Source organism: Sprattus sprattus (genome assembly GCF_963457725.1).
Source record: "Sprattus sprattus genome assembly, chromosome: 2".
NCBI classification, from domain to species: Eukaryota; Metazoa; Chordata; class Actinopteri; order Clupeiformes; family Clupeidae; genus Sprattus; species Sprattus sprattus.
The window spans coordinates 58,899,865-58,914,864 of NC_137921.1; the positions used below are offsets into that span (position 1 = coordinate 58,899,865).

Sequence of the window (15,000 nt, forward strand, 5' to 3'; positions counted from 1 at the left end):
CCTGTTCCACTTCGGCGAATTCTTTCACTCTCTATTCCTCTTCTCTCCCCAGTCTCCATCTGTATTTTGCTCTGTATCTGTTCATCTTGCTTTCTGTTTCTTTCTCTGTCTCTCTCTCTTTCTCCGTCTTCTCTCTAACCCTTTCTCACTCTCTCTATCTCTGCTTGTATCTAATGTTCTCTCTTTCTCTTTCTCTCTCCCCCCATCTCTCTCTCCCTCTCTCTCTCTCTGTGGTGAGTTGGCAGCAGGGAGCAGATCTATCAGAGTGGCCCCCTCTCATCACAGGTTGGATTATAGTCTCCCGTCTGAAGCCACTGGACGGACATGAGACAGGGACTCCTGAGTGGCACACGCCCCGCCACCGCCACCGCCACCACCACAGCCTGTCCGTGCCGCGGCCCGAGGTATGCGCCGCTCCGCCGGGACGCGTCCAACACTGGCCTCACTCGGCATTCCCAGAATGCCTGCGGGCGAGTCAAACACTGTTAGATGGGCTGGGGCAGGAGGACAGGAGCGTCGGGCCATGAGGGGGGGGGGGTTGATGGGCTGGGGCAGGAGGACAGGGGCGTCGGGCCATGAGGGGTGGGGGTGGAGGGGGGGGGGGGGGGTGGTAGTTTGATGGGGTGGTAGAGCAGTGGGGTGGCTGCCACTCTCTGCCAGAGAGTTGGGCCAACTGAAGCAGGCTTTGGACCTGGGCCCAGTCAACATCATGAGGTTGTCTTTGGCTTTTGGTGACTGGAAAAGACATAAGTCAGGATGGGTTCATGCAAAGCACAGGCCGAGCCAAACCCGTTCCACTCTACCCTAGGACCTTCACTGTGTGTGTGTGTGTGTCTATCTGTGAGTGTGTTGTTTGTATGTGTGTGTGTGTGTGTGAGAGAGATTGTGTGTGTGTGTATGCATTTGAGTGCGTATGTGTGAGTAAAAACTCTCCATGCGAGAAGAGCTAAGCTGTCTCTGTCTCTTGTCACCCATCTGCACTGTGGTTTTTTCTCATTGCTAATGCTAACCCAGATCACGCCTGCGTTCCCCGGCCCCACCACCGCCCGGCGTTCAACCCTCGGCACTCCAGTTTTTCCACCTTTTGGGTGTTTAAATTTAGGTTTTCATCACAGGCCTCCTTTCCCCTCTCAGGAGTTTCAAAAATAAGCTTGAGTAGCAGCGGTGAGAAAAATTTATTTTGGACCTCTTCCACGGGCTGTATCGTACATATAAAACTGTGGGGGTGTCTGTTTCGTCTGTCAAGGATTGTCAGCATCGTCCTGAAAATATGTAAAAAAAAAAAAAGAAAAGAAAAGAAAAAAAAGGGAAAAACCCTGAAGCTCTTGGCTGGAGTGGGGGGACATGCTGGTCAGACGTTTCCAGCGGTGATATAAATATGAGCCTTCTGAAATAAAACAGCCTATGTGCAGCCTTTCCTCACCCTGAGTGGAACGGAGACTAATGACAGGATGATGGGGCATGCGCCTCTCTTCCCACAAACATCCTCCCAAGTCTAGACAGACAGTGATCCATGATGTTACCCCTCTGTCTTCTTTCTCCGTATCATCTCATACTTATTAAACCTCATTTAGCAAAGGAAGATGTCTAATGGAGAAGAGCACAGGCCTCCCCTCACCTTTGAAACTCAACATGGAGGCAGCATCTTGCTCTGGACTGTAGCGGATGTGTAGCTGAGGGGCTGTTTTGTTTTCCACTGGGCCTGGGCTTCCCATTGAAGCATGTGTCCGAGGTAGAGCTCAGCTGATATGACACACACAGCCTCTCCTCATCACTAAGCTGGCCCATTATGGCATTAGAAGGCTTTTCATCGGGCAGGCCCGGAGCAGCCGGAGAGGGGGGAGAGAATGGGAATCAGGGCCCCCCCAGCAGGCCCGCCATCAGTGCAGAGGACCCTGGCCCAAGGCCCATGTAGAGGCCTATGATTCAACAGTGTGTCTGTTTTGCCGTGCGCAAATGGAACATGGCAGACCTGCGTGTGTGTGTGTGTGTGTGTGTGTGTGGGGGGGGGGGGTTGTGTGGGCCTTTGGAGATCATCTCATCCCCGAGGCCTGAGCGAGACACACAGTGGGTCGGGCCCCAGTGGGGGCCCCAGTGAGCAGCTCAGGGGCCCACAGCATCCCTGAGACCAGCTGACTCCGGACCAGACTCAGAACTGAGTCAAATCAGGGCCGGACCTGGACGGTGACGGCAGGCGCCATAGATGAGCCAGATGCCACTTTCTTTTACCTGCTCGTTTGGAAAGCACTAGGAAAGTGTAGGATCTGTGCTATGTAAATAAACTTGCCTTGCCTTAACAGTGAAAGGGTCATGGACACCTCCTAATGGATCCCTCTGCCACCAGTCGACATAAATAAACAAGGGGGTTATTTTTTACAATGGCATGATGGCAAGAAATCATCTCAGTAGGTGCCGCCAGAGATGAGCCCAATGCCTCTTTCTTTTACCTGCCTCTTTGCACAACTACAGAAGAACTGAGAAGAACCTGTCATCCCCAGTAAATATGGGCAAGAGCGCCATCTCCTGGTCCAAAGCTTGCATCACTTTGATGAAAGTGAGGAGATTTGATGCTCAGAGATGCGTTCCACCAAAAGCATCGTTGACCAACAACTATGGCAACTAAGAGAGAGAGTATTTATAAGGATGGTCTCTCTATCATTTAACAACAGTAGCTGTTCAACCACGCTGTGGGAAACCCATTCTAGCTCAGTTCAGTTGATGTTTGACAGCCAACTAAAGCCATTGTACTGACTGCTCACCACAAGCCTTAAGGAGGCGGTTTCTGAGGCTGTGGAGAAGCCCCTAATGGTTGAGGCTCATGCCTATCCCCACATCACAGAAACAAAGCCATGCCATGACATATGCCTAACAGTAATCGTTACAATAAGCCAGACACTGACATCTTGTGTCAGAAACTCAGGAAAAACCTCTTTAAAAAAATGCTGTGTGTAAGTGGCAAAGCAGGCCGTTGCGCGGTAAGATTTGACACTGTGTAATTCATCCATACACCTACAGATGACAGTGGACAAATGCATTGATTGTTATTTCAAAATGCATCAAAAAAACATTCAGAACCAATGTGACTTACTCTGCCAGTTTAATTTTCTCCGCCAGATGTTGTACCCTTTTTGATGTCTGTTGCAGGGTGATTCTGGCGGCCCTCTGGTTTGCAAGAGCAAAACTGTTGGGGTAGTGTCATTTAAAATCAATTACAAAAATGACAATCCAAACGTCTGCACAAGAATATCAGGATATCTGCCCTGGATAAAGAGTATTTTAAAGAGTGTCAAGTACTAAAGAAATAAGATAAATGTTAAAATACAAGATGACTTATCTTTCCATGATTATTTGATACATTTCTTTTATTTCCTTTATATGATTCTATAAATAATAACTATTGCTCAGGGTGTTTTACATAACTTGGCTTGAAGGTCTACACCTGGTAGGGCAGGAAAACAGTTCACATGTCATCAACCACCTAACCACATTACTGTTAGCAGCATGTTTTTTGCGAAATTCTGCAACTTGCATCTTTAAAAAAAGTGGTGACGCTGCTAAATTGTAAACGGTCAAATGTACACCATGAAAACATGTGGCTAGTACATCAGAGCTCAGAATGCTTTTCTGTGGGTGACCTTGAAGGCGGCATTGATGCAGGGGTCTGTAGCTTCAGGGGTCTTTATCAGAAACGGTTTATGTCAGATGACTGTCAGAGCCGCATCGCACTTGCAAAATGTCACCAAAATGAGTAAACATTACTGATTCAGACTGTCAGAGTGTTACTTGAATAAAAATGATGATTAGATATTAACTAACATAACATTACATAACCCAAATGTCACATTTGATAACTTTCAATTACTTTTTGATTGGCAGGTGAGACCAAACAAAAATCCAAACAAAAGAACCAATCAAAAACAATGCTCAAAATTTGAGGACATAAGCTACTGCCAAATGAAGGGAGACTATCTAGATGGCAAAAAGATGCAAAACAAAATTAATGTTGTATTCAACAGCTTTTTAACGAAAAGTATATATTCGAATGTTACCCCTTCATTATCACCAACAAGTTACTGTATTTTAATTATAGATTTTTTTCTGTGTCTGCACCTGATTACTATTTTTTCTTTGTATTTTAATAACTTAATTCTGTTTCATGTAACTACTTAACCCGGTTATTGTATTGTACGTTGTATCCTGTAGCATTTGATTGTTCTCAGTTGTACCAAGTTGATCCAAAAGCATCTGTATGTATTTTCTGTATGTTTATAGTCTCAGTTAAGATATTGTTTAATGAATCCTCACACCTGCTTCTTAATTCGGTCATATACTCAACTCATAAATAGGATTATTGAGTATTGAGTGATGGTTTGTCACAGGACCCTCTGTGTTGTTAATCCGGCCCTGATTACCTCAATGAATATGCTTTGTCTGCATCTGTTGTGGTTGACTTGTTAATAACTCAAGTGCACTTCATGCTGTGAATCCACTATCTTTCTTTCAAATAAAATACATTGAGAGATGTACACAATCAAGCACATCCAGCTGTTGATAGGATCCACTACTAAACTCTGGAGTTTTAGCCAAATCTCCCCCCCATCTCTCCCCCGGCAGATTTCATGGCTAAAAATGTAGACTGACATTGAAGTCCACATGGGGCTCAGGCAAATGTCTTTAATGCCAAGCTCAAGTTGTTGCTATGGACACATTCAATGCAACACTCAGCCGCCAAAGCTGGAAATATGTAGGCTACATTTATGAAGAAAGTGTGACGCCTGCATTTAAAGAGACTTTTTATAAAAGGCAGTTTTGGCTCTGCATCCCATTATTCATTGTTTGTGTTGTTTCACAGAATATGATTCCCATCTCAATATCTTTAGTCTATTCAAAGAAACTCACCAAAGGCCAACAAATTGATGTAGCCAGTCATTTCAAACATGTACACAAGAAGTAACAACTCTCATCAACAGCTTTGAATTATGGGTAACTGCACCAGAGAAAAGTATTCTGTGGACTCCGACAGTCTGCAGAAGGTCCGTAGGAGAGCCCTTGAGGACTTGTTTAATTGAGAACATCAGACAGCCTTGGTCCTTGTGGATTTAATGTGACACTAGCAAAGTCAGTGAGTCTGCAAGTCCTCTGATGGCCAGATATCCAGTTTGGTCAAAAGCCTTCAAAATCCTTATTGGAGGCCTGAGTTTATGGTTGAAATGTCAAATGTCACCCATTCCCACCCATTGTTGTTCCCCTTTCCTACCCACATTTGGCCTACATGTCTCCATGGTGGAGGCAATCTGGATACCCCAAAATAGCAACACAATTGGGTGGCATTCAAGAAATCCACTTTATTTACATTTTCAAAAAATATTTTGTGAAACAATTTACATATCCAAGACAATATATTTATATTACATGTATATTATATATGTGTGTTTGTGTGTGTGTGTCAAATGCAGTAAAAGAACAAGTCTGTACATTTGCAAAACACTTTCAAGTGGTGTGCAGCTGTATATTTTCATACAACTGAACTTTTCATACAATTTTAATTTCTCCATTTCAGAGAGAAAGGTTCAAACTCTACAGGTGACATTTCTTTTATGAACACAGTATACAATTCAGGACTGATCAGACTTGAATGGGAACAGGTGCAGCATCTCAGGATATTGTCCTAGGTCGATTAAATGCTTACATAATAAAGAATTATAGTATTATGTATGTATACACAACAGCACACGGCTTAAGTTCCCAAATGATTTATAAAAAAAGAGAAGCCCTCGTTCACCATTGTTTCTACAGTATACAAAAACATACCCCTAACTCCTGCCTTGTGTGCAGTTCACAGGTGGAAATGCTCAAACACATTAGCTGTATTACCAGGACAGGGGCCTGTTCTAACATTAACATTAACTAGGTTTTAACAATTCCACATTTTATACAGAGAAATAGATTCATACAAATGAAAAATCTAGACATAATTACACCAGTGATGGGCAGAAATCAAATACAGCTGAACACAAGAGAGACGTTTTAAAGGTTAAGGTTAATGACAATGTCACCAGACCAAGTTAAATGATAATGACATTTAAGCCGATGTTGTGTTTCTCGTGTTTCCTCTTTAAACAGAAGAACAACCCAAGAGACTTGTCAAATTGTAAGCAACAGATGTGACGTGAGGTATTTCATTTATGAACGTTTTGACAGCCCCTTTCTAAAACCTCTCCATCTCCTCAGCCTCTCATGTTAAAAGTTCATGTGATGTTTTGTCTTCTGATGATTACATAAATCTTAAGTGTGCTGTTGAACATCAGTATAATTGCAAGAATCATTTGCTCTGTTTTTGAAGTAATAAGGTCAACTACACATCGTTAACATTGCTTTTTGTTTATCTGTGGCTGAAGGACCTAGAAACTTGTCCACAGACTGGACATTAATCTGGAAAGAGACGTGAAGTGTTCTTCTAAGGACGTCTGGATATCAGGAAGAAAGGGTTCGGATGGATCTCCTCTCCTGAATTTGGGACAACACATCTTCTGTGTCCTTTAACAAGGCATCAAAAACGCCATCCGCCAGCTGCATCTTCACATACAGCTCATCTTCGTCATAGTTCACCCACTGTGACTCCTCTTCATGCAGCTCCTGAACCTAAGAGAAGAAGAGAAAAGAGAACTCAAAACTTACTTTAAAGAAGCAGTAAGATTTTCTTTAAGTGAGATAACTGGCTAAAAGCCAACAGACTTGCCGTTCAGAATGAATTTGAAACTAGTTCAACACAAACACGTTCCTCAAAACTGATCAAACCTGAATCATCTGCCTGATGTCTCTATGATGACATGTCTTACCAGTATGTGATCAACTCTGTCACGCTTTTTCCTGCCAAACTTCAGCATTTTCTGCCAGTCGGTCTTCTGGTTGTGCTCCCTCTTCAAGTTATACAACTTTAACGCCTCTTCTGTGAGGAAGGACTGGAACAAAACCACAGGGGTTAAAATCACATCAGAATCATAATAAATTATCTGACTAGGACCAAATGTCTTGTCCTAGGGGTTAAAATCATGTCAGAATCATAATAAATGATCTGACTAGGACCAAATGTCTTGTCCTAGGGGTTAAAATCATGTCAGAATCATAATAAATGATCTGACTAGGACCAAATGTCTTGTCCTAGGGGTTAAAATCATGTCAGAATCATAATAAATGATCTGACTAGGACCAAATGTCTTGTCCTAGGGGTTAAAATCATGTCAGAATCCTAATAAATGATCTGACTAGGACCAAATGTCTTGTCCTAGGGGTGGGGAGCGCTCTACACCAACATGTACAACTAACCTGAACTGTTTGGATATCCTCGGTGCATTTGACTCCATTAAAGTGTGACGACTTGATGCGCTGAGGCTTCTTCCATTGAGGCTGTTCTGCATTCTGATCCTTGGCAAATATGTCCTTGATAACCTCCCACGATAAATCAAATACAGCCTGAAAAACAGATGCAATCACTGTAAAACTGTTGATTTGGTCTCAGAGTAACTCACGTAGAGCTGTGGTCCATGTCCATGTATCGATTTGGTGAGGTCTTCATTGCACTTTTACAACACACAATTGTATTATTAGTGTAAAGCATTTCAAATGAGCTCTCAGATCTGAGTCTCAAATGATCAAAGTAATGTCATGGCTGTAAAGCATGTTAAGAAGACAGAGAAAAACCTTTATCCCCATGTTGTATACAATCCATATGACAAAAGGTGTTTTATGTCTGGTAGTCCTGACAGACTGCTAACTTCAGATTGACTGGTATTCCTGACAGACTCCTAACCCTAACCATAGACTTGGGTAAGGCAGCATTATTTAACCACAAGCTTTCACAATGGCAAAGGATGAATACGGTTTCTAATCCAAGTGACAAATTCCACAAACTGAAAAAAAAAAGGATTTATTTTCCAAACACCTCTGGTTGTGGATGGACTTTACCTGTTTGTAGCTTTGCTTGCAGTAAGTGTCCTGGTCCTCACTCTTGGGTTCCCCTCCTAAGAACCCAACAGAAGCCTGGGGTCTGGGGGATCCAGCCAGTGGTTTACCCGTTCCCAATCTGCACTTGTCCCAGATCTCCTGGGTGGCAGCGTGCACAAGTTTCTCCATCTCTAGCACGCCATGAGGCACAATCATGACCGGTTTCTCAGGGGTTCTGTTGGCTTGAAGAGGTAGCTCTGGCCTGGGAGGAGTCTTCACCTGCTCCAGTGGTGCTGAGCCCAAAGTACCTGGAATACCTCCTTCCTGCCACAGGTGGAGCTGTTTCTGTCTCAGCTCTTTTCTAGAACTAAGACCGAAATCCTCTTCAAACCAATCTGGTTCTTCTCCTAGAGAATCCAACAGTTCTCGGCTAAGTTCCAGCTCAGCCAAACGTTTAGCCAATTCCTGTTGCCCAGATGCATCCAACACAGGACTCTCCTATAGCAGAAAGATCAACAATTAAGGTACGAAACACTTACTCTGAGCATACTGAGATACTAACTAGATCTCTTACGTCAGAGAGATAATATAGATTTAACATAATTAAATATATTCCTATCCCCCTACTGGTCCCAGGCACATGAATCCCCCCTTTTGAGTTGGGTTCTACCCAAGGTTTCTACCTGTTACAAAGAGATTTTTCCATGTCCACTGTTTCTCTTGGGGGTTAAAGACTTTGGATTGTGCTCATGTAATGTTGCGATATGAATAAATCAAACTGAGCTGATATATCACTATGGCTCTGTCTCCCTCTCTGGGGCTGGACTGGAAACGTGGCTCATTTCACTCTTAATTCCATCCTGGAGTGGGCAGGGCCCAATCGGGGCTCACCTACTGACTTTTGCAATGCAATACAATGCAACAATAAAACTGGAGAACTGGGGCTATTCACCAGTGCACAAGTTGGAGGAAAGGACTCGGGCTTGGGCATTAGTGTTTGTTTTAGAACAATGATGTCAGAAAACCCTTTGGAATGAACGACATGCTTACTACAAGCCTACATAGCTCATTCAGTCTGAAAAGCACCTTCCATGTACAGCTGAAGGACATGAGCGGTGTTCAGATGTCGTACGGACACTATAATCCAAATGTTCCATGCTGGTTTATAGAGAAACCTTGCATGCAATTTGAATAACTTTTATCTCCCTTCGTCCCACTCACGTAATCCCTTACTCACCTGTCGGTTGTAAAGTTCTGGTGATGTTATATCCTCTTCCTCTTCATCAAAGTAAGGAAACGTATCCATCTTTATGGTTGCTGAAGGCATGGGTGTCTTACTTAAGCAGCCAAAATCATCTTTCTTCAAATTGGCATTCTGTATCTTCTTTTGTTTAGCTTTTTGTATCTGTTGGTATTGCTCCACGTTGTCTGACACAAAGTTCTTGAAGAGCTGATCTGCAAATGTGCTGAAGCTGTCCTTCTCATGACGCTTTGAAACATCACACTTTTCATCAATTGAGATCTTGGTATCTGAGACACCCTTCTCATTGTCAACTGAGTCAAGGAGAGCAGAGGGCTCTGCTTCCTCAGGCTGATCTTTCAAGTTGAACTTCTCCATGGTAGACAGAAGTACATTTCGGTTATCCGTGGAAGCACGATCCAGGTTTATAGCTCTGCTTTCTCCACTGATTAATGAGCACTTCTCATCTTTGGAGTGATCAATAATGAGGTCAGAGTTAGTCAGTTCCCAATTCAACATTGGTGTCACAGAATCATTCTCTAACGTGGTTTGCTTGTTTTGCAGTTCAGAAGATTCATCGGCTTGATCAAAGTGGCCTTTGTCTCCAGTGTAAAACAGTTGATCAGATCTTTGGCCGTCATTACCTACATGGCTTTGTTGCTGCAATTGATCCTTTGAGCCGTCAAACAAAGACTCTTTGCGTGACGCGTCTTCAAAGAAAGAGTCCTCGTCATCTGTGGTTTCAACCTCAACATTACAAACCCCTGGCAGGTGAGAAATATGATTGGGGGAAACAAAGACTCCGTGGGCTGGTTTGCATTCAAAGTACACCACACCATCATAGGTTCCATTATTATCCCCTTCTGATTGGTCAAGCTCCACTCCAGCCCAGAACCCCTTGGCAAAACTAGTGTGGCCTTTGAACCTTAAAATACCTAGCTGAAGATTCCTTACAAGGACTTTATCCCCAATGTTGAAACCATCCATTTTGTCCACCGCTGACAAGACCTGTGAATTAGAAGTAGATGACTCTGTGGACATTTTAGAGATGAAGTCCTCTTCTCTGTCCTGATCTAAAGAATTTGCAGTTTGGCTCTTGAGGTCGAACAGATGTTTAGAGTGGATGTCACTAATTAATTCAGATTTTGAGGTCAACTCTTCACCAATTTCATCCTCGCTACTATTTCTAACAGACTTGTGACATGACTCGGCCAGGGACTCAAAATCATCATTATAACCATCAACTGAGGGAGATGATGCCTTGGTCTGGCCCCAGGTTTTCTGCTCCGTTGAGCGCATATACTTTGGTAAGTAGGATGTGGTTTTACCATCATCTGCACCATCGTTAACGCCATCCTCAGACCTCGGTTTATGAGCACCACTCTGGCCATTTTCTCTGTGGGACTCTTCAGCCAGGTCTTTGCCGCTCAGTGAAGGCATCGTATTGACCTCAGACTCTGCAACAACTTCCAGCTGAAGAAGGACATCCGAGAGATGATCTGAGTGGTGAGTATAGGAGTGCTCACTCTCAGATTTCTCAGACTTCAAAGAGTCAATCTCAACAGTTGACTCTGCTCTTTGGTGAGACCCAAGGTTTTCACTGGCAGATTGTACTGTGGACGATGCATTCAAAGATATCTGCCTATGGTGAGGCTCAGGTGACACCAGATTCTTTGGACTATTAGAGTGGTCTGGACTTCCTAAAACTGGTGTTGGAGTCACAGTGGGAGGATCTTCATCAGACAAACCCTCCTCGTGGCCCGAGCCTGACAGATGCACAAAGATAAAATTAAGAGTTAACTACACATGAAAAAGTCAATACAGTACATGCAATACAGGTCATACATTTTTTAAAGAAAAGTATCTTTAACATACCACTTTTATCTTGAAAATCTGAGATGGTCTTCTCAGTTTCCTGAGACTTGGTGCGGTCTTCCAAGTTGTTGCTTGCTTTTGATCTGAGGTTGGGAGAATGCAAGGAAACTTAAGACAAAATACATCATTATTACCAATTAAATGAATATGGCATACATCTTAAGAAACTGACCTCTGGGGTGAAGATGTTTTGATTCTTGGTTTCCCTGTTGTAAGCTTCTTGATATCTGGTTTAGTTGTCAATGTGCTTTCGAGGTCTTCACTTAACTCTGATTTGGTCTTCTTTATGAAGTCATTATACGACTTAAAGGTTAAAGACATGACAAAATAATAGTATACTGATAAATGACATGATTAACAAGTATCAAATAAGCACACAGAAACTATGATTGAGGAAGTATGCATATCTAACTCAAGAGAATCCAGTGAGGGACTCCTCACCTCTAGCTGTTTCAGTAGATTGGCCTCCTGAGCCTTCAGGCGCTCTCTCTGTCGTTTCTTCTGTTCTTTCTTCAGCTGGTGCACAACAGATTTGCGCTTTCTCAGTTCCTCCTTCAGAGCCCAGATCCGGCTCTCAATGCTGCTCTGATCTGGTGTTGACTCTAAAAAAATCATATATATTTATGTTATAATTTTGAGGAGACTATTACATCAGCTAGTTATCATGTCACGCAAATGGAATTTTGCCTTTCAAATCAAATCAGAAGTTAACATGCACATCTCCTAGTGTGACAGCTGTAAATATTTACGCTAGTTCCTCTTCAGCTAGTTGTAGTTCTTGAATTTGTAGTTAAATATCATATTACTCTTCATTGTCCTTAGACCCAAAAAAGACCCAACATCATCCTCCTAACACTTTCCTTCGTTTATCTCATCATGGCACACATGTTGAGTGGACAAAAGCACTGTTCCATCTCCAACTTATATTTTCAAATGGTTGTCTCAAAATAAAAGAGTTATACTTGAACATGGATCACATTTGGTTTTATTGCAGAAGAAGCTTCTTTGTAAACACATCCTCCCAAAAATAATATGTAATTATTGTTAAGACAGGGTATGGTATAGTATGGTCATGAATATTTTTTGTCTCCATTAAGAGACACCTGCATCAAAATTGTATAGTCTTTTACTTATCACTACCTTAGTTATATTAGCATTTTTGCAAAATTACAAAGAACAACATTTGATTCACATAAAAATGTTAAAAAAGGTAAAAGCAACTAGTATTTCCCGCGTCGGAGTCCCGTTCGTCCCGCCGGAATTTATTTTTCGATAATGACCGCCAGACTATACATTATCCCTTACATAATATCTAACTACATAACAATCAAGTCAAATGTAGACATTGTATTTGTTGTAGAACTTTATATGCTACCAACATATGTGCATGCTAAAGAAAAAACGGATTCATGATATGTTTAGAGAGCCTATATATGTAAATAAATCCTTGACTCACTTTTCCCAGATGAGATCTGATCACTAGTCCTGTGGTCAGTAGAGCAGATCTGCCTCATGCTACTCTCCAGGTGCTGAGAGTGCCCCATACTGCCCCCACTGCTGATCTCCAGGTGCTGGGAGTGCCCCATGCTGCCCCCACTGCTGATCTCCAGGTGCTGGGATGGGCTAGAAATGCTTTCCCCTGAGGGAGACTAGTGCAGATAAAGGATAGGACACAGGGGAAGGTTATGATGATATACTTCAATCCCACATTAAGACAGCACCCAAATATCCAACATACCGTCTCAAATGTACACATAAAGTATTAACACCTTAGGTGTGAAGGCTAAACAGAGCAATCAGCAATCCTAATCTTGCCTAAAAGCAGAGCAGCAGCAGCAAGCATAAACATATCAGACAGAGGATAACACAAATTAGCACACATGCGCTATATGTGATTCCAAGAAACATAGAAGAAGGTATATACATAAAATACCCAGAATAGTGAATACAAAATCCAGCCAGCTTTCAAAGTATTGGTTGTTGAGCAGCTTTAATCTATGTCAATGATGGCATTTGTTTATATTATGGGTAAATAGGCTGGCCTACAGTATGTACTACAAGCACAGTACAAGAAAGTATGGGTAGAAGAGATGGGAGGAGTCCTCTTGAAGAAGGGAATGTTGGGTAGAATGAGGGTACGACTTTGCCATGTTCACATTGGCTTCTATTCCCACATGACGCCAATAGGGCATATTAACATCAAAATAATGGCTTTCAGTGTAAGTGTGAATGACCTATAACTTACCAGGATTCTTTCAGAGATCTCAGACTCCTGGGACAAGCTAACACCTGCTTGCTGACTGCTGAGTTGACTTTGGGTTGATTCAGAATGCCCAGTCAGCTTCTCAGGTAAGGGAAGGTTGGAGGGTCCACTGTACATTGAAAGATCTGCCAATGCATCCTGCCCTACAGCATCTGTGAGGAGAGAAATATTACAGTGAAAAACTGGGTGAAACATTATCTGTAACCATTTTCATTTAAAGCGACATTGTGTAACGATTTTATCTCCGAATAACAGCTTTAATCTAGAGATGCATTTCCACACAGAAGTGTGAAAGTGATTGCACCGCAGCAGTAGTTTTACGTTGCATCCAGTGACCTATACATTTATGTGGATACTAACACACTTCACCTTCAAAAAGAAAGGTTTGACTCTCCTACCACCTGTTGGATGAGCAAGACATATCATCTAACGCAGGGGAGCCATTCTCTTGTGCGCCATGCACCTTAACGAGATCTAGGAAGAACTCGAGCACTCAAACACGCGTGCGGGAGAGGGGGTAGTATTTTTGCTTGAAATGCCCACCCCTTCTTCATACCACTTAAATGGCTAGTAGCACTCACACCACAACTACATGGCATGACATAATATAACATTCAATGAACTGCAGTTAATACGGTGTGGTCAATACACTAGTCAAAACTAGTGAACAAATATGTTCAATTAAAGCATCAAAACATTCCAGAGCTGTTTATTCCCCGTGTCCAAGGGTTGTGGAGAATGTCAGTAGATGAAGTGCACACACCTTTTTGGTGGGGGATGACTTGAGGCATGTCACTATCCCAGGCAGCCATGGCCTGCCTCTCCATCCTGCGGATCTCTCTCTCCTCAGAGTCCAGGCGCTCCTTCCACTGCAGGAGCTCCTCTGCGTAGCTGCGCCTCTGCTTCAGCTGCTGCTCTCTCTTCGTCAGGAACCTGAGGAACCACAGGAGGAAGAAGACGCATCAAACAAACCATTATATGAATGCAGGTACAGGTGAGATGTTTTATCACTTCAGCCTGGTCAGCTTAACGTGTCACTTAATATTTCCAAAGAACTTTTAGAATTATTCAAATGAAAGTTTGTATATTTGTGAGAAATATATTGTGGTTAGTAATTAGAAAATATGTAGAGCTTTATCATCTATCATTATTTATTCTTTATTATGACCTATTACCAATGTTTTTGGTGCCATTTGCCTGTGTGCTTGTTTGCCAGCAGGCTTATGCAGAAACTACCAGGCCGATTTTCATGAATCTTGGTGGAGGGGTGTAGCATGGGCCAAGGAAGCATCCTTTACATGTTGGAGCTGATTTAAATCACAGGGTGGATCCAAAAATCATTTTCACTTTCTTTAACATTGCTAGATAAGGCATTTGGCCTTAGTGGAGGAAGTGCACTTCTAGTTTTTTCATCTTCTGATCCTGCAAAGGCACACACCCCCAAGGAGAAGCAGGACTCAGACTTCTAGAACCCCATGCTAGGCAACCTCACCTTCTAAGTCATGCGGTGTTATACTGTTAAAGCCCATGTGGTGACAGTATTAGCTCTAATTCTCTTTGGGTGCCTACAAGGTGACAGTGACTAGGGTTCACTTCCCAGTTTCTTTGTTTACCCTAGTGGGATCCGTATCCCCCAGTGTCTATGCCACCCCCAACCCTGAGGTTGAAATAATAGAAT

General features: G+C 42.7%; 1 protein-coding gene across 1 annotated transcript in view; it reads right to left on the minus strand.

Annotated features, from left to right (window-relative positions):
* Positions 1-5,497: 5,497 nt before the first annotated feature.
* The window catches only part of cep350 (centrosomal protein 350), a gene marked incomplete at its 5' end in the record, with an annotated part of 29,054 nt that continues 19,551 nt past the window's right edge, over positions 5,498-15,000 (minus strand). The window contains 11 exons of the mRNA XM_080860319.1: positions 5,498-6,642; positions 6,840-6,962; positions 7,327-7,473; positions 7,966-8,442; positions 9,182-10,950; positions 11,060-11,142; positions 11,232-11,362; positions 11,501-11,661; positions 12,516-12,708; positions 13,305-13,474; positions 14,086-14,255. Coding sequence (XP_080716445.1) covers positions 6,475-6,642; positions 6,840-6,962; positions 7,327-7,473; positions 7,966-8,442; positions 9,182-10,950; positions 11,060-11,142; positions 11,232-11,362; positions 11,501-11,661; positions 12,516-12,708; positions 13,305-13,474; positions 14,086-14,255 — 3,592 coding nt within the window. The 3' untranslated portion in view covers positions 5,498-6,474. The remainder of the gene's footprint in view (positions 6,643-6,839; positions 6,963-7,326; positions 7,474-7,965; positions 8,443-9,181; positions 10,951-11,059; positions 11,143-11,231; positions 11,363-11,500; positions 11,662-12,515; positions 12,709-13,304; positions 13,475-14,085; positions 14,256-15,000) is intronic.